Below are 21,504 nucleotides of genomic sequence, written 5' to 3' on the forward strand. Positions count from 1 at the left end.
TGCTTTCATTTTCATGCTGGGTCTGGAAGCTCAAGTGCTAAAGTAAAATTTAATAAAAGTTGTTCTTGTGATATAGGCAGTGAAGACCACACAAACTGCTGCACAGAGCTGATAGATATCCTGAGGGAAACGTAAAAGGAGGAAGGAAAGTGCTCTTTTCATGAGGATTTTTCTGTTCCATGTTCAGCTATAGTCTGTCTGGACTGAACCTGAAGCATAAACGGTGGGCTCAAGTGGTTTGGTCTGTTTTAAAACTGAGAGACAGCACACAGTTCTCTACCTCCATTCACATAAGAGAAGCAAAACAAATGTATTTTAAAGCCAATAGAGTACAATGCTTATTCCATTGACTATATACGATATAGTACATTATATTGACTATACACACCTGAGACAATTAACAATACTGATGAAAATTGCTAAGAATGTTTTAAAAGTCTGCTGAACTGTAGCAGAATAAGATCAATCTGAAACATCTATAATCATGCAGTTTATCAAAGTCATGGCAATATCGGTGAAAAAGTTTGGCAAAAGCTAATTGTTCACTATTGAATTTTGCAAAGGTGGTGTATCTGTTATTGAAACAACTACCATGTAAAAACTGAAATATAAGATTATCTTAGCTAGATATATTTAGTTAATAATGTTGAAATGTTATGAGGCAAAGCAAGACAAAAAAAACAGCTGATGGAAGAATATTTTCAAGAGAATCAGTTTCTGTTATTACTCAAATACTAAAAACACTGTTAAATACCATACATAGCTGTAAAGAATTCAGGTAAGACCTTAAAAAAAAGATATGTCCTTGTTTGTAAATCCTCAGTGCTGTTTATCAGTGATATATAAGTCATTTTGCCATGCACCTTCAGCTTTTATTTGACAGCCTAGTAGATAAACTTTTGTCCTGTTGCCCTCTCTTACATAAAACGTTCAGTGACATTTTACAGAATCTTGCTTCAAGAACATGGCATTTTGCAACAAAAATACCTTTGATCAAGGCCTCAGTGCCTTAAGACTAGTATAAAATTTATTTGTTTTTAAGACTAATTCAACAAAATATACTGTCTACATTCCCTGCTTTCACACATGGAAGATCAAGTATCCCCTGAATTCACCAATGTATGTAAAAAGTATAGCAGCAAATGGTATAGAAATCATGCTTTTCCATGTGGAAAATAGACATTGTATGTGTAATAGGACAGGTCAAAATATTTTTGACAGAACTGTTTTTAAACAGAAAGCTCACACTCTTTCAGAAAAGGCTCCTGCTTTAAAAGGAAAAGATTCCTAGGACATTCATTCAGAGGTGAGGAACAAAAGTGTGTGTCCTTTTGACACCCAATGTGCTGTTAACCCTTTTCTAATTAATAGGTCAACTAATTAATGGCCTATTAGCAGATGTTAACATGCACCTTACCAAAACTGATTAAAATAAAAATGTGGACACAGAACCTCAGCTGCTCTAGAGCTCAGTTGATAGCACTGAAGCGATGAAAATGAAGGGTTATGCTATTTTTTTTAAAGGCAAGAGTTGGACAGAAAAGAAAGAGTTTCAAGAACGGAGGAGAACTAATTGAAGAGGATAGAGAGCAGGTGCTAAATTCTACTCAGATCCTTTTCAGAACTGAATCAATAAACAAGTAAATATGCACATGACAAACTTACAGCAGAGGTGTTCCTTGCCAGCTACATTGATTTCCTTTGGCTATTAGAAATAACAGCATCCAGGGTGAGGTAGCTCATGCTAGCAGCACAATATTTATACACCCTGATTCTGAAAAAGTTGTTTGTGTGTCTGTGTGCATGTGCACATACACACACCTGTGTGTTAATTTACAGTGATGGATAGAGTCAGGGAAATGACATTTCACTACTATCACAACTTTTTCTATTGTTCCTCTGAAAAGCACACAGAAAAAATGTTATCTTTGGAGAGCTACAGCAGATATGACTAGCAGATCTAGTCAGATATTTCGATAGGTTCACACTCTGCCAGGACAAACACTGAACTTGGAAACATTCAGTAAACTGTCAATTCTTCACTTTCCGGAACAAAGCATTTAAACTTTCTTTTACATTGCCATTTGCTCCCATTGTCTTAAAAATAATAAAAGAAGTTGCATTTGAAGCAGAGGAAAAATTCATTTGTAAATACATGTTGTAGATGATTGCAAAATTTCATTTTCCTACATTGGCTAAGTTTCACAATCATTCACAAAATCAGTATATTTCTAGAAGTCAGAGTTCTCCAAGACTGGATACCATCTGAGATCAAATCACAGCTGCTTTATCTACTTTAATATTTGATATCTATCAGGCTTCACCTGGAAGCTGTTGGAGATACTTACTTTAGTTTATCTTCTCAACAAGGTGACTGCTAAGGGAGTAAAGCTGTCGCTTCAGTGTGGAAATGATCATCTTCTCACAAGCATTTTCTGTTTGACATGCCTTAGGGGGGTTCATTTAAGCACTTAAGTCCTTAAATTTTATTGACTTATTTTTTTTTTTAAAGTAAATAAATTGAACGGTGGAGGGAAAAAGAAGCAGGAGACAGAGGCTGTGCAATTAAATGATAGTGTGATTTCTTTCCATAGAAGCCTCTTCTGAAAATAAACAAGCAAACAAAAAATGTCTTCCAATGACAAACTATTGGTTAGTTTATTTTGCACATAATAAATTCAAAATACGTGTGCTGAGGAAAGAAATAAGGACTATTACAGGGCAGTGCAGGGCTGAAGCCCAACCTCAAAGCACTAGTCAAGGAGAAGTACCCGGCAGTACATGACAGGATTTCTTCTTTAGTGATAAATCTTATGAATCATTCTCACAAGATCATGCATAACTCAGAGTAAACACTGCCTTTTCAGTGATTCAGAACCATCCAGCTAGGCAACTTTTTAGCATATGGAACACTTGTCTTGTTCTATAATCTTTGTTTATTTGTCCCTCCTTAATATTTGTTGAACACTGTCATTTTCTTGCTTAAACCAGACAGTAAGATCTTCTGAGTAAGAGCCAGGCACGTTTGTGTTTTGTTTTTGCTTTTTGTGCAGTGCAATGGTATTACAATCTTTTCTGAAGCCTTGTGCAATGCAAATAAAAATTAGTACATGTCATGTACGTAATGGAGTCCTGTTAGTTTAAGAATACAACAGCATGCTGATCCCGCCTTTCATATTAAACTACTGCTCGTAGAGTCCTTCATGGTAGCATTAATCTTGGGTGCTAAACTGCAATGCTGCAGAGGTCAGGAGTCATTCACGCTTGCAACAGTAGCTCAGAAAGAAATACAGCACTGACCCAAATCAGGAGCAAATGCTATTATAGTAAAACTTATTTTATCCTTTAAACATCTCATAAATTTCCATTTGCAAAGCTACTATTGGAGAGTTAAAACTTTGCTAGTAAGAAACATCAGCTACTCACCACCACCAACGCTCCCAGCAAACAGAGCATTTCTGAGCTAGCTTCCTGCATGCTTTAGCTTATTATTAATTATAAAAATTTAACAATTACTGTTAAATTATATAATTTTAAAAGTAATCAGAATATGTTGAATGCAATTGCAATTAACGCTTAAGAGATTTTATCTTCTGTGTTTTTAAATTAGTCTTTTACAAGTTCTAATTCTTCTATATTTGGCTTTATTTGAGGTTTTCAGAACATTATTTCTACTTTAATAAGCATGTTAGTAAGAGAGATTCAGTTGATAGATAGACCTACTTAGATTATCAAAGGCTTTGAGTGAGGTGTCTCAGTAACAGCAACTGAAGAAAACTAGGCAGTCATGGGATAAGAGGGAAGGTCCTTGCACAAATAATTACTCAAAGGACAGGAAATAGGGTCTCTTCTGTAAATTGGCTATTCCACAAGGAGAGGAAGTCACAAAGATTTCCTGTTCCACACAGATTTATGCTGGGCCACTTGTTGGTCAGTGTAATAATAAATGTCTTATAAAGAGTATGAATAATCAGCCCACCAAATCTACTTAACGATACTGAGTTCTTCAAGGAAGAAAAGAGAAAGGGCTGACACTAAAGACCTTCCAATACTCAGTAGCCAGGCAATACAAAGACACGTGAAATTCGTTATACATAGACATAAAGTCTTAACTTCACATACATGATGATGATCCCTGAGCTGACCATTACTTCTAATGATATCAGTGTTATGGCAGGCAGTTTTTTGCATTCAATGCTTACTAGTGGTTAAAAAGCAAAGCCACTGTTAGAAATTGCTAGGAAAGGAATAGAGAACAAAGCAGAGATCATCATATACTGTGAAGCAAAAACTATGATAAGAATTATAAACCACTGCATACCTGCATCTTGACTCTTGATTCCCCATCTCAAGGTGAATAGAGAGGAATTGGAGAAAGTTTAGAGGAGGACAAGATGAATGATCAAAAGTCTAGAAGGGCTTTATCACAGCTTGTCCAAGTTAAGTAGGACTCTTCAGTCTGGACAAGAGACGGCTGAGGGGCAATGTGCCTGAGATTTATGAATGGCATAGAGATAATAAATAGGGATCAACTGTGCTCGCTCTAGCTCTCTCTCAACACAAGAACTGGTAAATATCGATTGAAGGCAGCATGGGAAGATTAAAAAAGAAAAAAAAAAGAAGGTGGTAGGTCTTCCACAAACATGCAATTAAACTGTAAAATTCCTTGCTGCATGACGTAGAAGATATCAAAAGTTTATGTTTGTTGTAGGAAAAGCTAGACAGATTCATAAGAGTTGGTTATTAAAGGATTATTAAAAACACAGAAACCACATTTGGATCAGAAAATGATCTGCAAATGATCTGACACCAAGGAAATACATGGGCTAAGTATCATACATGCTTGCTATGTTCTTACACTGGTCTTTAAGTGTCAGCTTTCGGCTACTGTTAGAGTCAAGGTAACTTTAGTTAGCCTATAGTCTGATGAAGTATGGCATTTTTATAGTCTTAACATTAAAAATAGAACTATACCATTACGCATTTATGTACACTTTATGTGCGTTTTTAAAGATTTGATGAGAAAACTGTTATTACTAGTAATATATTCCTCAGGAAAGATATGACCTCACAATTGCAACTTGCAACCTGTGTAATAACGCAAAACCAGTATAGAGTGCTGGGTAAAAGCTCAATCTATGCAGAAAAGCAAAGGCACTTGGTAAAATTGTCAAACCATGGACTGCAATGAAGTGCATTGATCACAGGAGCAGTGGCTGGAATGGGATTCAGCTATTCAGTCTCAGTTCTGACCCTCCCCACGCTCATAGCTGTGAAAACCCCTTCAACATCTTTTCCATAATGACCCTGCACAGACAAGGGCAATCAACATGCAAAAAGTGAGGATGGCAGCCATGTTAACCAGCCATTTCACTGAGCTGTATTTGAAACCTTGCTACCATGTGGCACTTACTTAGATGACAGATGCTAAATCTGCTTCATCCATTTTGTTCAGGATAGTGGCCTGTCAAATTCCATCACCTACCTGACAAGATTCAAGTTTTGCCTGTCTTTACTGAAGATAGTTTGGGTATTTTTTTCAGCAACAAGAAAGATATATTGAACAAATTCCCAAATCTCCCTTCTGCCTAATATAGTTAGGAAGTTGAATCAAATGTGAAATACGAAAATGAAATCAGAAAGAATTATGGCGTGTTCCCCAAATCAAACTTCTTACATAGTGGCATTCTCAAATAAAGTAATTCTTCTTTCTCACTGCGAGAAAGATAACTGTCAGAATTACCTGACCAGGCTTTACATTCTCACAGACGACTACGTCATACTCCCTGGCGAGCTCCGGAGGGTTGTCATTGATGTCCAGGATTCTAATACCAACTGGAACGTGGCTCACTAGCCCAGGATTGTCTGCAAAATACACAAGGGGATATTAAGCCTTTTGAAATACTCAATAATCTGTGACATCTTCAATTTAAACATGGATTCTTAACAGAATAACTGGATGAGAACTAGATACAGCTGCAGAAATTTAGGCCGCAAGATACTAAAAGATGTTGTTTGTTGTGCTTCATTAACTGTTTTGAAAAATAATCAAAAAAAAAAAAGAGTAGAAATTATGGTATGAGTCTTAAGTCACTGTTATAGCAATAAAAATGCAAGTTACTCTGGAACGGAAGTGGGACAAAGCTGTTGGAGTTACCACATACTCTCACACTGTACGCTAAGAAATGATCAATTGCTTTGTAATAAATGTGAAAGTGTCATCACAGTGTTGAATAAAATCTAATATGAAAAATATTAAAACCTTTTTCTCAGTCCCTTAAAGAGTTTAGGAGATAAAATACCAAAATAATAAGAAAACATGAAGGCATAGGCACATATAAATCCTTCCCAAGCTTGAGTTCAGCCTCCTCACAAGTTATGCTATTACAGAAAGTAGTTAATGAGTCTTGCTTTAGCAGTGACATACCAGTAAGAAAACAATGTTTAAGTAACAGTGTCTTAGGCTATGATGTATACTTCCGTGAAAGCTCACCCTCAAAAAGAGTTCACCCTCAAAAAGCACAATAAATAGAATCCTTTCACTGAGAATACACTTTCCCTGACAAAATGGCAGAAAAACCTCATTTTTTTGATCCATAATCCCCTTGTTCTTAGTAATAAAATTTTATTTTGTTGCAAGGATTACATATTAAAACTTCTTATAATCAGCTAAAATATAGCTTCTGAAGTCTCTGTAAGTATCAATTGGTTAGATGACAAACTTCATTTTACTTTCACCAATTAAATGAAACTATCTGTAAAAGACAGCAAAGTCAATCTTTCATCAACCAACAAGATGGAAGAACAGGGCCTTACAGATTGACATTTTAAAAGTGCATGTCCCTGTGTGTGCTCATGAGAAGAAGAAAAGAGAGAAACATTAGTAGTCTAAACCTCATTCGCCTTGGTTATTTTGATCTTAATTAATCCACATCATGTTTCTGTCAAAAAGGGTCATTTGTAAAATGCCTTAGATTTGTCACACCTTTAATGGCCTCTGCTCAGAATTCTGAAAGATATTGATTAGACACATATTTGGCTTCAAAGGCACCAGTAATGTAGCGTCCCAATGAAAGAATATTCGAGAAAGTTCAAGTTTCTTTTGACAAAGTGAGAGATTTATCCTTCTGTTTTCACCTGGGATACTAGTCAAAGAGCCTGGGGTTTAGAAGTTCTCTTCAGTTTTTTCACATCCTCTTTTTAACTAATATGTCTATGTTCACCTAATGATTTTAATTCACTTTTGGAACTTAATTATCCCCATAAAACAGGAATAGAAAGGAGATCAAAAAAGTCAACAGAAAAGAAGATTTAACTTACATAATACAGGAACCTCTATTCCCAATTAAAATTAGCATTAGAAGTTAGAAGAACACACTCAGAAGACATTTATAGACTTGTAAATTCCATTTTCTTGCTGAAATTTTCCTTGACTGTTGGTATTTTCAGTTTTACTCTGAAACTATGAATATCTTTGTAATAGCTGAACTAAGGGACTAAAAGTAGGCTCTCTCAATTATATTCATGCAAGACTGAGGCTTTCCATTGCTATCTGGAAAACACTTTTAATGGAAAACTTTGAGAAATGTTAAAATGCTAGGAATATATGAAGTGAAGGTGAGGAAGAATGACACTTGGCTGTTCACTAAGCAATTGGGAGAAAGGAACCATTCATCTACCTTTACTCTTATTACTGAAAGAAGCAATCATCTCTCCAGGAAACCCTTTGCAGTCTGAGTATTAACACAAAAAGATGTTTCGTCCTTCCCTGGAAGTAGGTCATGAGATTGTGCAGAACAGCACAAGCACTAGAGATTGAATATTTCTTATTGCTCACTGAAATACAGCTTACAAACACACTTACGTAACTTCCTCTGTCAATATCATCAGACAATCCAATTGCAAAAATCCTGTAAATACAATTACAGAACATAATATCTAGCAATAGATGATCTAGAGATGATCTGTGACTCAAAGCTTTGTTCATGAGGCTCTGGCACATAGTTTGTGAGGTATGTGGACTAGAAAGTGGTATAAATTAAAGGAAGGACACAAAGCAGATAAAGAGAGAGCACACAAAAGCATAGAAAGGAGATGGTAGGCAGAGATGACAGTAAAGGGTTAAGGATGAATAAATCCATTTGGTAGTGGATTCATAAACTACAGTGAAGGAATTGAAGATTTTAATACCATAGAAATCCTGGAGAAGCTTTTGCTAGAAGGCAAAAAAAAGTTGTGATTATCAGATATCAGAGGATCACTGAAAAATCTTAGTTGAAAGGGACTTCTGGAGGTCAATGGTCCAGTCCCCAGCTCAAAGCAGGACCATCCTCAAAGCAATAAGGGGGCATAATACATCTAAAAGGAAGGGAGCAAAAAAGCAGGCAGAGCACAGGGCAGAGGGTACCAGAGATAGAGAACCGTTCTGTAGGTCTGGCATGTTTGGAATAGTTGGAATGTTTGGAAGGAAAATCAAACTTTTTATTCCAATGTGTGTCAAAAAAAAAAAGGTAAATGCCTTTTTTTTTTTTTTTTTCAGTACAGTGTATCAGGCCTCTTTGCCCCATCTTTAACGTGTCCTCTTATATGCCTGTCACCATTACCCAGTGTGGTCTTCCACTAGTCTGTTAAACTAGCATTATTTTCATAGAGATATAATGGAGATTCAGAGAGTTTACCTTTATTTGTTCTGCAGCTGCTTTGCAGCACAAAGAATTCATAAATACCTTACCAGTTCAAAAGAGTTCTTAAGGCACAAGGTATTATCACTATCTTTCTGGAAGCAGTTACCTCATGGGATCGTTGAGATTTGCAGGCAAATTTCCATGTTGACAGCCTACTCACTACAAAATCCTAATAGGGAAAGTATTAACACCACTTACCAAAACAGTCTTGAAGTTTGTCAGATTGTGTATACTACATAGATGTGCATGCAAGACAACAGCATGATTTACAGTGGGAAGAGAGAACGAGAATTAATTAAGAGGGACCTTACAAGCTTTTTTTTTAGTTTTTTTTTTTAAATAAAATAAACTCCAATTTTTTTCAGGTGTACAACTCACCTGCAATCTCCAAACCACTCTAATAATGGTCCTTGTAGTAGTACATTTTTGTTAATTAGACAAATTTCTTGCAGTAGTTTGGCAGATTTCCAGTTTTAAATAATCAGTGCTGACATATATTTCAGGCCTGTGTATTATAAAACAGCCAGATCCATTCTGTGTCCTATTAGCATTATGCCTCAAGAGTAGATTTTTCAAAGTGAATGCTCACTGTTTTAAGGGGTAACTGAAGCAGAAATATTGCTCTGATTCACCTACGCTAGGGACTTGCTTTCTTATGCTTGAGGCTTTTCCTGGAATAAGTAGTTCTTCTGCCAGAATACTAAATAACAGTAAAGTGAATGAATTCATTGAGTATCAGCCCCTCCACCAGCAAGTCCTCTGCAAGCTTACAGAAGTCCCTATCAACACAAGTCTTGAATCTTCTCTTCCATTAATTTCTGTGGGCAAACTTCAAAACCCCTATTTAAGAAGAAGAAAGCTTGCTAATACAGCTACTGCTGTCTGAGACTTCCTTGTCATTTTAACAAAATTCCCATGGGCTTTATGAAAATAAATGCTACCTGAATGACATTCAGAGTAACAGTTGTGACATCAACAGTCTTCTGTGGTTTTGGTTTTTTGCTTGTTTTTCTTTTTTTTTTTTTTGAAGTTAGACTGGTATAGTTAAACAGTTATTGTTACGAAAGACAAGTGAATAATTTAACCCAGAGACAGCCTGAACTATTTTAAAAGTGAAGGATTTTACAAAAAAAGAGGAATAATTTTACATGTTTTCATGATCTATAACAAAAATCTCCACCTAGCACAGGATTAGAATGCATCATCAATAGTAAATATTGATCTTAATCAGTACCTTAACAACTTTTTTTTCTCATTTTGACATATTTTCAAGACCTTATGAGGCAAGCCAATACCTAGGAAGTTCAACCAACTATCTATTCTGGTACTTTTTTAAAGAGAATTAGAAATCACTCATCACACTTCTCTAATAATGATTAGTTTTGACACATTAGAAGACTAAACATAGATCCAGGAAGGATAAAATATACTACAGAAACAGAACTAAAATGATGAAGGAATGTCTAGTATGTGAGAGAGGTAATATTCAGAAAATATTGGGTTTAATTCAGGGTGGTGTATATGTAATAAACTAAATTTTCTGGCAAGGAGAAAATTATGCAGAATCTAGTAATAAGTACAATGTTCTATTCTGCTTTTTTAAGGTAGTGGGTACTTTTAAATATTGTTACCTGAAGTTGGCTAGAAAATGTTTTATTTTTTCTTACAGCAAAATTTGACTTTTCACTGACAAATACAAACCTGAAGGCGCTGATCACCTCTCTTGGATCATGCTAGTAGTGGTAGCAGTAGTAGCAACAGGAGCAATAGTAGGAATAATAGCACTGCAGCAGACTTAAAACATTTAGTGCTTTCAAGCTGGCAACTCCTTCTGCCTTAATGCAAGCAAAATTCTGCAGCTCATAGACAATGCTGGCGCTCACCTCCTAAGTAGATCAGGGCACCACAAAATATACTGGTTCTGTGGCCAGAAATGTCTGTTTTGAGATTCTGAGACTGATTCACAAAGCCCTGAGCAGGGAAATGCCAAGTGATCCTGAAGACTGCCTCTTCTCTGGGGACCCACCTTAGCAGCCAGGAAGAGCCATGCCCTACATCATCTTCAGATGACAACGTAGGAGTACCTTCATCATACCTTTCCCCAGAGAAACAAAGGAGAAGAAAATCCATCATGCCTAGAAGCCAATGACTAACCCAAGATAAACAGGGAAATAAGCACCGAACTTGGAATTAGAAACATCACTTCGTGAGCAGGATGGAGAACTAGCTGCCTTTTGACAACTGGGTTTTTTTTAATAGTTTTGTATAGGTGTTCCTTATTGCATTGATAAGTACATTTAAAACAATGGTAGATTCTGCTACAAATCATATTACTGTGATTTTATGGTCCATTAGTAAGCAACTTGCCAAGGTTGAAAATAAACTGTGTATCATTGGAAAGTTTGGACAGGGTACCAGTATTGTGTCTAGCTCTCACCATTAAAAAGATTTCATATATCCAGTTTGTCATTACTCCATGAGCGAAAGAGTCTTAAAACTCAGACCTTGTAGTTTTTAAAATCTACTTTTATCTGGTCCACATTTAGGGAAACACTTTTGTGGCAGATTCTGTCTCTTGGAAAAATAAAGTAATTGTTACCAATACCAAAACTCTTCTGAAACTGAGCTGGTAGGCAGAATGCAAGTGAGGTCAAAGATGAAGAATAAATAGGATTTTTTTCTTGGTGGGGACAGGGTTTCAGGTAACACTTTTATGTCTGGTTTTGTCATGTAGCTATAGAGATAATCATAAAAGTAGCAAAACAATAGATAAGATGAAATTTCCCTGTACTGATGTTAAAAAAATTGAGTGGATTTCATTATTTAAGTGTACTTTGTATTGTTAAAAAAACATTAGTTTTGAAGAAAAAAATTATAGACCAAAAATCACTATGAGAAAATTTTATATTTAGTGTAAGAAAAAATTCACTTTAAGGAAAATCTAAGACACAAAGCTAGCAAAAAACTCATTGGTATTAAACAATCATCCTGCTGTCCACCACACACAGAGGGTTAGGAGATTATAACACTGTAACAGCACTTTGTTCTGATTTAGAGTACTTTCTTTTAGATCCTGAAAAGGGTTCTTTTTCTAAAAAATAATTATTTGACACAAGGCATTAAAGTTATTCTTGATTATGGGAAAAAGTTCAAAATGAGAAAATAAAATGTCATCAATTCTTGTTCTTTCCTAATTCTTTCAATGCTGTATGCCAGGAAGATATCACTCCATAGACTTACTTCCTTCAGGCAATGCACATGTTGTTTTCATGTGTTTCAAAATAAAGAGAAATGAATTGTGTATTTTTGTCTTTTTTTTTTTTACTTTTTGTAAAATAAATCTGTGTGCCTCTTAATAGCATTAACAGTTTATTCTGTTTACCTTACATCTCCACTCTATATTCAGTTCTCATTCTCAGTATGACAGTCTCATTTAGTGCTATCAGAAGTAACATATATTTTAATCTCCTACTGAAATCTTGGGAATGTCTTTTCTGCTGCAATGCAACCATAAAACATGAAAAAGAACTGGCAAAGTCTTCTCATAACTTGCTGTTCACTAATGGCAATATGAAGTGGCAATATCCCTGTGCACCTAAAGAAAAGATATAACTGCACCTCACTATAATTATATACTTTATCTCTTTATTTAATGTAATTATAGGGCTGTCAATATTCAAAATCTCAAGGGGTTTCATATGTCAGTGCTGGAACTTATTATTTCCCTCAGTGCGTCCTGTTTTTCTCTGAACTGTATAACTGTATCTTTCTGTTATTGTTTCTATTTGTACTAAAACTTACTGATGAAAAAACTGCTTATGTTATAATCAGAACATGCACTTTCATGTTTTTACCCTAATTCTTGCAAGGCAACTGTTCCAAACTCATTCTTGTTAGCTGTCTTGCTTTTTCATATATTTTAATTCTGAACACAGTTTATTGGCCATCCATGAAAATATCTCTGAAAGCTATTTCTTTGTGTATTTTTTGTAATCACTGTATTTTCCTGGGATCCTTTCAGGACCACATCACAGGGTATTGCATATTTTGTCAATGAGCTATTGCTCTAACTCAACACTTCGGTATCTTATTCCCTGAAGCTAGTATGAGGAATATGAATGGAGAAGCAAATATGGAAGACATATAAACAAAGACAACTATGTTTAGGTTTTTTTCCAACATCTGACTGTGTCTGTTAGCGTTGAAGATTTTTGTTTTGTCTGTAAAATCAATTGCATAATGATGTCTTTGAAGTATTTTGATTTCTAATACACTGTGGTATCAAAGATCTGTATGTGCAGTATCTTTTCATGTGGTCATTTTTTACTGTCTGTTGCTAGCAGTTCTTAAAGTCTGGGGAATCTGACAGAACCTGGCAGGAACCCTATTATTTCAGTTCTCCTGTTCTCCACAGCCTCTCCACAGCTTTATGGATTAGGAACTCTTTATGGACCCTTCAAAATAAGTTTGCACATTCATTGCATTCAAGTTGGTCCTTTAGGTAAACAGTGGCAAATTATCTGCTTTTCCATTCTCAGCCATGGCAGAGCACTCTGGAGACACTCAGGAACACCACAACTTCATCTCGAAAAGACTGATGACCTAGTAAACCCAGAAATCTATTTTACACACTGGTATACTTACCAGCTGCATACGAGAAACGTGAATAATTCCCAATAGAAAGTATCTTCTAAATCTCTGAAATGGAAACTTTTGGATCTGCCCTGAAAAAGCACTTATCTTGCTTTCAGAAAATCACATTTCTTATTACAGCCACAGACATTCTTATTATCCGTCTAAATGTCCAGTACTTTATGAATCCCAGTAATCTCTTGGTGTTAACATCATCTGAAAGCCATATCTAGAAGCTGGTTTGCTCTGTGCCTATTGAGCAGATACTGAACAGTCAGTTCACTTGTTAGAATTAATATCTAGAAGTTTCCTGACACAGTCTTCCTTGCCGTATTTCTAAGTAGAAACTTCTAGTGAAAGCTATAATCCTCACTTTGATTTTCAAATCAAGACATTCTGTGATTCCTTCAATCATCAGTGTTTATTTCTCCCCACAGCTTTTATTCCTTCTTATTGAGCACAAAGACTTCAAGGATACTATTATTTGTCTTATTTGCCTACTGTTTTGAAAACTTTGAAGTACATGTTTATTTTTCTAACTGAAATTGACTCTGGAACTGGCAGAAGTCGATCCGTTCATATTTTAGTGCCATCTTTCTCTTGCAGGGGCTGTGATTTGGGGGTTTGCTGTTAATGCTGCCATTGCTTTTGTTATCAGCACTACTACATTCTAGAGAGAAACCTTAATTGAGTTGCCCACAATTATTTTTACGGCCACCTATTTTCTTTGAGAATACACCAGTGTTTGTGAGAAATAGTTGTCCTTTTTCTTCTCCCCATTCAAAACACAGATCCCAATGTCACAAAGTCACAGAATGGCTGAGATTGAAAGGCACATCCATAGATCAGCACGTTCAACTCCCCTGCTCAAAGCTGGGGCCACTAGTGTACATTGCTCTGGGCCATGTCCAGTTGGGTTTTGAGTATCTCCAAGAACGGAGACTCCACAACCTCTCTAGGTGACCTGTCCCAATTTTTGACCAATCCCAGAGTAAAACCATTTTTCTTCTTATGTTTGAATGGAATTTTCTGTATTTCAGTTTGTGCACATTGCCTCCTGTCATTTCACTGGATACTACTCAGATGAGTCTTTCCTCATCTTTGCTCATCTTTACTCACCTTCTTTACTCCCCCTATCAGGTATTTAAACACACTGATAAGCTCCTTCTGAGCCTTCTTATGTTCAGGCTGAACAGTCCCAGGTCTTTCAACCCTTTGAGCCTGCCATTTCAGACAATTTTCAATCAACTTCACTGTTCATTTATCTAGCCCATACTTCCATGTGCCTTGTTCTTACATGAGTTTCTCTCAATCTTCCTTAATTCTCAGCAGCTAGAGCGGTTATCTGGGAATCTGAATCACTTCCTATCATTGTGTGCTATCATTACAAAGAATGCTAATTGACAGATCCTACACCAGTCCTTAAAATAGCTCAGCCTTAACTTCTTCTGCTCCCAAAGGAACAGCCATTCACTATGACTGTATCTCTTTCCTCTAAATCAGTCTTTCATCTGTTAGAAAACTTTGTGCACTTGCTCTGTATTTTCCTATTTCCATTACTCTTGTCAAAGACTTGGTCAAAAGCCTTTAATAGAGCCAAGCAAATTCTATCTCCTTCCTCTTTCAAATACTCTTTTATAAACTTTTTCAAAGAATTCTAACAAGCTAATGAAATGTGAATAATTCTATGTGAAACCGTATTTTATAATCCTATCACCATCAATCTGTAGTCCTTCCCCCTGCCCCAAACATAGTCTGTAGTTCCTTCAATATAAAATATAGTATTATTTTATCATCTTTCTTATTCCCTAATACCACAAGGAGTTTTCAGGAAGTACTAGTACGGAAACAAACCAACAGCTTCAGTGCTGTGCCCTGGACACCAAAATCCCACTCTTCCTCACTGTATGCTGCTGTTAAAGAACAGTGCATGTTAAAGAAAAACAGGATTGCCCCATCCATTTTCATGGCAATGAACTCTGGTGTGATTTAGGAAGTTATCTGCAAAACCAGAAAAAATCACTGATCATTATATCAACATGGAAAGTGGTAGAACTTCCGCTGATTTCAGAGGGGACATTTAATCAATGAAGAGTGTATGTTACATACTGAGACTAAAAGTGAAAGTAAATGTCTTATGAAAGGCTCAGAAACAATAAGGTTGAAGCATGAGGATATCATACGTTTGAGGAAATTGAGAAATATGATGTGGATTCTAAATTTCTTTTGCATAGAATAAGCACAGCTACAAATAGCTGCCCAAAGGATGATCAGTAGAAACTGAATTCTGTCAGTGAAGTGTAGCGTGAAGTCAAGAGAGGAAAACACTTCAAGAAACTAACTACAACCGTAACATTATTTCAGCAGAGCACCTCTTATTGTTGAAGCACTACGTTCTCTCTGGGCCTTGCAGATTCTGCTAAGCAAATGGTGTCTGAAGCTACAAATGCCTTCCACCATGTCAGATGAACTTGAAGACTGCCACTCTCACAGCTAAATAACATTCTGGTCATAGCCTTCTGCTTATTTTTCAGCTTTAGTCTTAGTTCTGCAATTCCTTGTGCATTGACTTGAAAGTGAATGCCATAAAAGGCTGTAGATATGGGATAGATAACTCTTAACATAAGAGCTTTGGCCTTGATGCACTATATGCAACATAAGCTCCTTCTTCCACTGTAGATCCAACTACCGATTTCACAATGGATTTCACTGTTGATTTCACAGCAGTGTTGTAATTTTCAAATTGCTGTAGGTAAGAAAATGGCCAAAGAAGTAGACACAAGGAAAGGCTGCCCATCATTTAGGCTGCCTGTCAGTCTGCCTGCCACCCGTCTCTTCTCCACTGCTGTTTCTTCCTTTATTCATAACTGAATTGTTTTTCAAACTGACATTATAGATTCACTTATCTTTCCAATCCCAATTTTAACAGTAAGAAAGGCAATGCAAGGGAGAAAAAAAAAGAATGTTTTCCTGTAACAAGTTGCACCTGGAATGGAGAATTCTAAGCAGGCTGTCTTAAAAAAAATGGCATTCCATCCTCATTATTTGTTCTATTCTCTTTTACTTATAAACATAATCCTTCTCCATTCTCCATACTACTGGTACACACAGCATGGTATGTGTACTTCATTTGACTATGTGAAATAAATATTGTATACAAGTGCCCTGGTTTCAGCTGGGATAGAGTTAATTGTCTTCCTAGTAGCTGGTACGGTGCTACAACAACAAGCTACATTTAAGTTTAATGCTATTGAGATTTATTTCTGCAAAATAATTACATTTGGATGGCTTCCCAAAAAGACTAGTGACTACTACTTTTTTCAGTGTGTCCCAATGTGGCTTTTAAACCTTAATTCAAATTAACACTTACTATGCACCTGCTTATGATTAGGCTTAAATTATATTTTATTTCATGCTGCACTGAAATAACATGTTATATACAAAGACAGTCAAGCACACTGAAGTGTCAGTGGTTACCTCTTTTAAAAGGCTAACCATAACCTCTAGATTTTACCGTTTACAATAGAAATTTACTTAGTTCAAAATGTCAATTTAGTTGCAAAAGCAGGTACAATGATAAGAAACCATTTGTTGTCCTTATAAAATATGTACATGCTGTTAATTCTGCAGCATGTGCTAGTGATGTAGCAGCAGAACAGATTCCATTTTAACCTGGAGACGAAACAGATGAAAGCAGAAGGGGCTCAATAATGTCAGGCACCCGTTACAGGTAAAACCTGTATTACGTTACCTGGCAATGACCAAATACACCAAAAAAAAGGAAAAAAAAAAAGAAAAGAGAAGGAATAGACATAAAAATAGTTCACAGTTTTGATCAAAATCACTGCCACTGAAAGACCATATCAAAAAGAGTACTTAGCAGGACTGGATCTATTGATCCAGGTTGGGATTTTTTTTTTTTTTCCCATTTGGTTTGTCGAGTTTTTTAACTTTAAAACTTTGACTCTGCCAAAATAAAGACCATGTAATAAAACGGTTAACTGAAATGTTCTTTAAACTGTCCTTGCCATGTAAAAATATTTATCTGGGACTACTCAGTCAGACATTTCTTGACTGTTGCAGGGCTTATCTGAGGCAAGGGAAATTCATCAGACTTTGAGACCTTTCAAATGCACAGGCAAGTACTTACTGTACCTTCACTTGGCAATTTGACTATTAAAAGGCCAAAGGTATACCCTGATAATTAGCAACTTCTAGGCACCTGTCAGATATAAATTAATATTGGCATATTTAACATGCAATTTGCTAAAATAGGTTAACAGCAGATACAAGAAGGAAGGATGAATTTTTCAGACAGTACTATATAGTGTTATCTTCTAAGATACATGAAACACAAATGGGACAAGATGTTGATTTTAGGACACTGAATGCTTGGAACTGTTCCTGGGTAAAACTGGCAGCCTTCTATCACATACAGAAAAGCATGGTACATTTACATAGGTGGAATCACACAGGTATGTGGCGTTTTGTTTATTTGTTCTGTGGAATTAGGGAATTTACACACACAGAAAAAACTCTCCGTTATCCAAACTGGCTAAAAACCCAATGGTGTTAAAAAGAATGTAACATCTCAAGATAGTGTTTCTTAAAATCTGAAAATTATTATTTTCCTTTCTAATTTTTTGATTTAATGCTATGTGCCAAATATATTATTTACCTATCTCAGAAGCAGCCACCGTAATGTTGTACCAAGGTGTCTCCTCTCTGTCAAAGATCTTGGCAGTCTTAATGGTCCCAGTACTAGCATCAATGGTGAAATACCTATCTTCTTCTGTGTTATGATCAATGAAATATCTATGAAGAAATAAAACAATAAATATATACTCATTGTAGTACGTATAATCCAAAGTAACAGAAACTACATAAGAACATTACTTTCAAGCTTTTAAAATCATAGAAATTTTTAAAAACACCCTAAGAAAAATTCTTTATTATGGAGACACCCAAAATAACCCCATATTTCATTTCTTTCATAATGTTACATTTCTTTTGATACATAACAAGGTTTCCACTGTGAGTTACAAAGATATAAATAGCTAACAGGTGACATTTTACACAGCACTATACAATCCTGTCAAAGGTAAGATATACATCTATTTTGACTGAAAAGTCATAAAATGCAAAGGCAGAAAAGAAAACAGATATTAAGATATTATTCTTCTGCTTATTTGCTTGTCACTGCAAACCAATGTGCTCAGTCCCGGTACCTGTTTTGAAGCATGTCTCTTCTGACGACATGATGACATAAGTCATTTTGAATGTAACCCTTACAGACTAGTCGCAGAAAGGGCCGATTCCCAGAGCTGCAACCGACACTAGCCTAGAAGCAGAACTAAGCAGCCCTGCTTAACTCCCTTGGCTTCTGGGCACTTTCCCTAGCTGAGAAAGTAAAAGCCTTGAAACGGGTAATGGAAGCAGAGGGAGGGGACACAGAAGAAGAGATTGACAAGACCTTTTTTTCTCAAAGCCGGAATAATTTACAACAGCTTTTAACAAATGAAGCAATTACAGACCCCTATCAAGCCTTCTTCACTAACTTCAGACTTGATGAAAAACATAAGGAAAAAGATTCTAAGTCTTTTATACACCATAATTGTTTTTCCTGATAATTTGTCAGCCCTGCTTTCATTCTGTGAAGTTTTTAATATATGGAAGCTATATATAGGTCAAAATGATTTATTTGTCACATCCAATTGCTCTTATTTCTATATCACCAAAAGTGTAACTGCCAGCTAATAAAAAGTGGTACACATAAGAGCTGCCAAGCTCAAAAAAAATAAAAATAACTTCAGTTTTATTTCTCCCACAATGTACTTATTTAAACTATTTGTGGGAAGGAAAAACAAACAAGCAAACAAACATTTCACTGAATGATATATTAAAGTAAGATATGACATGTGAAAAAGCAAAAGAAATAAAGCACTAGAGAAGGATGCAGCAATTTCAGTGAGTGACCTTAACTGGTCAAAGGATAGGACATTCAGTGGAAAAGCCAGCTAAGATTTGATGACTTAGGTTAGATCTTGCTTGTTGGAGAGAACCTGAACCCACTTCTCTCACTTGCAAGAAGTATTTTACATCTGCTTTACAATATGCTATTTTGGCTTGTGGCACTCAAGATTTTCTTTTCATGCTTCCAGTATTTTCAGCAATTAAAGAACAGTAGGGCAGGCACTGGAAATCAAAGCAGCCAAAACTAGGCTAGAAAATAATTCCTTCTTGCCCGCTCTTCGTCTTTCCTTTCGACATCACGAAGAGCAAAACAGCTCCCATATGACTGTGGGAGCTGTTGGAGAGACTGCAGACCTCAGTTTCCACCCATTTTATGTTTCTCTGGAATAAGGATTTAACTTGCTGTCTCCATCTGAGCTACAGTCAGAACCTATGTGTGGTTCATTAACTACCAAAACCTGAGAATACCTCATTCTAAAATACACCAGAAGTGCTCAGTAAGGACACTTTGGATGTGCAAGATGGCAGCTGAAGTTGCTTTAGCCAAGTAACACACTCAAACTGCCTTCATATCTTTCAGCTAGATACTGGTTGCAACAAAGATTGTAATTTCCTTCCCCTCCTACCCTTCCCTCCACCTCTACTGAGCTGCTTTTCAATGCCTTTTCTAGACTGCAAAAAGGTATACTGCAAGTTTTGAATTTCAAAGAGTTACTTCAAAAGTGAATTTTCACCTTAATTCAGTTGACTGTTTCTTCTTCCTTAGAATGCATTCATTTAAAAATGAATTTATAATATTCACTGCAGATATTTGTTTAGACATTTACTCACGACAATGCTGTGCGAATTAGCATGCTTTTAACCACTAAATCAGCACATCTGAATTGCATGGCACAGGTTAATAAAGAGACTTAATAACAAGACATGCCTAGATAAACAGCTCTCCATAAACTGTTTACGTCCAAACCAGCAACAGAAACCAATCTTGAAGAAACTACATTAAAAAGGATCATGAATATAGAAAACCTATTAGTCACACTATCTGAAGAGAATCTGAAGGAAATTAAATACCAGAACTCAATCCTGCTAGCACTGAGAAATGCAACATGTGCTACCTTTTTACTAGGAGTCACTCAACAGAAGGGTGTTCCCAGCTTCCACCCATGTCCTTTTTCCTTCTTCTGACCAAAGCAAGCCCCTGGCTCCTGTGACGTCGTTCCTCACTTTCTGTCTTTTAGTGAAGCAGTGCTTCAGCGGCAACAGATATTCCCACCATTTTTACTGAAAACTAAAAGCGTTTGTGTGAATTAGGAACTAAAGAGAAATATATATGCAAGATGGGCCTTAGGCAGAAGGGCACTCTACACATGTTTATCAGTTTGCGATATTAAAGTAGTCAGCCTCTAATAATACAGACTGCTTAAAAATGGAGAAAGTTTTAAACGGTGCTAAAGGAGTTTAGGAACATTAATGATTTCCAAACCTTCTAGGAGGGCTTCTGAAGCTAAAACCCATAAGCATTTTCAGAATCTCTCTCCCTAAATTCTTCAGTCTTAAGATAATATTAACATCAGTTTGTCCCTTGACAGACAAGTGTCATAGTCTGTTACTAGTCCAGTATGTCTCTCTCCAGTTAGTGTGTTTTAAGGAAGAGCCTCGAGTTTGAGTTTTTGTTTTGCATTTTTGTCTTTTTTTTTCTTTAATCAAGTCTTTAGCTTATCCTTTCATTATGCTGTTTTTATTTATTACCCTATTTACCAACTGCAAAGAAGAAATCTGTTATAAATTTCCACTCTGGCTACAAACCTGCTATTGCTAATGAACTTCCAAAGCCATGTTTCAACCAGATATGGATTCACAGGTCACAGTACTTCTTTGGGTTTTCCTACTGAGACACAGGTAGATAGCCATTTCTCTAATAACAAGTGAAACTGGTTACAAAGAAGCGCTTAAAAAAGGTCATGGGAAGAGGACAGATCTTCTGTCAAACGAATTACACCTTCTAAAGACTTATCAATTAGAAATCAAATGCCATTATAAGGAAACTTGTTTAGTTAAAAATTTAAGCAAAGAAACTTTCTCAGAAAGAGATGCTCCAACTCAAAGTATAGAGATATTTTTCTTCTTTTAAAAAATAACTTCGAAAAAGAAGTGTAAGCAACAACTGCACAGGGTGAGGGACGGAGGTATACCAGGATGGACAGTGAGAGAACTG

At 36.1% G+C, this 21,504-nt stretch overlaps 1 protein-coding gene across 1 annotated transcript in view; it reads right to left on the reverse strand.

Annotated features, from left to right (window-relative positions):
• The window catches only part of CDH18 (cadherin 18, type 2), a 157,077-nt gene that overhangs the window by 12,762 nt on the left and 122,811 nt on the right, over positions 1-21,504 (reverse strand). The window contains exons 7-8 of the mRNA XM_010571464.1: positions 17,995-18,131; positions 5,744-5,865 (exon numbers count right to left, since the gene is read on the reverse strand). Of these exons, the coding sequence (XP_010569766.1) occupies positions 5,744-5,865; positions 17,995-18,131 (259 nt within the window). The remainder of the gene's footprint in view (positions 1-5,743; positions 5,866-17,994; positions 18,132-21,504) is intronic.

The sequence above is a fragment of the Haliaeetus leucocephalus genome, unplaced genomic scaffold (genome assembly GCF_000737465.1).
Source record: "Haliaeetus leucocephalus isolate CR32 unplaced genomic scaffold, Haliaeetus_leucocephalus-4.0 Scaffold328, whole genome shotgun sequence".
Taxonomy (NCBI): Eukaryota; Metazoa; Chordata; class Aves; order Accipitriformes; family Accipitridae; genus Haliaeetus; species Haliaeetus leucocephalus.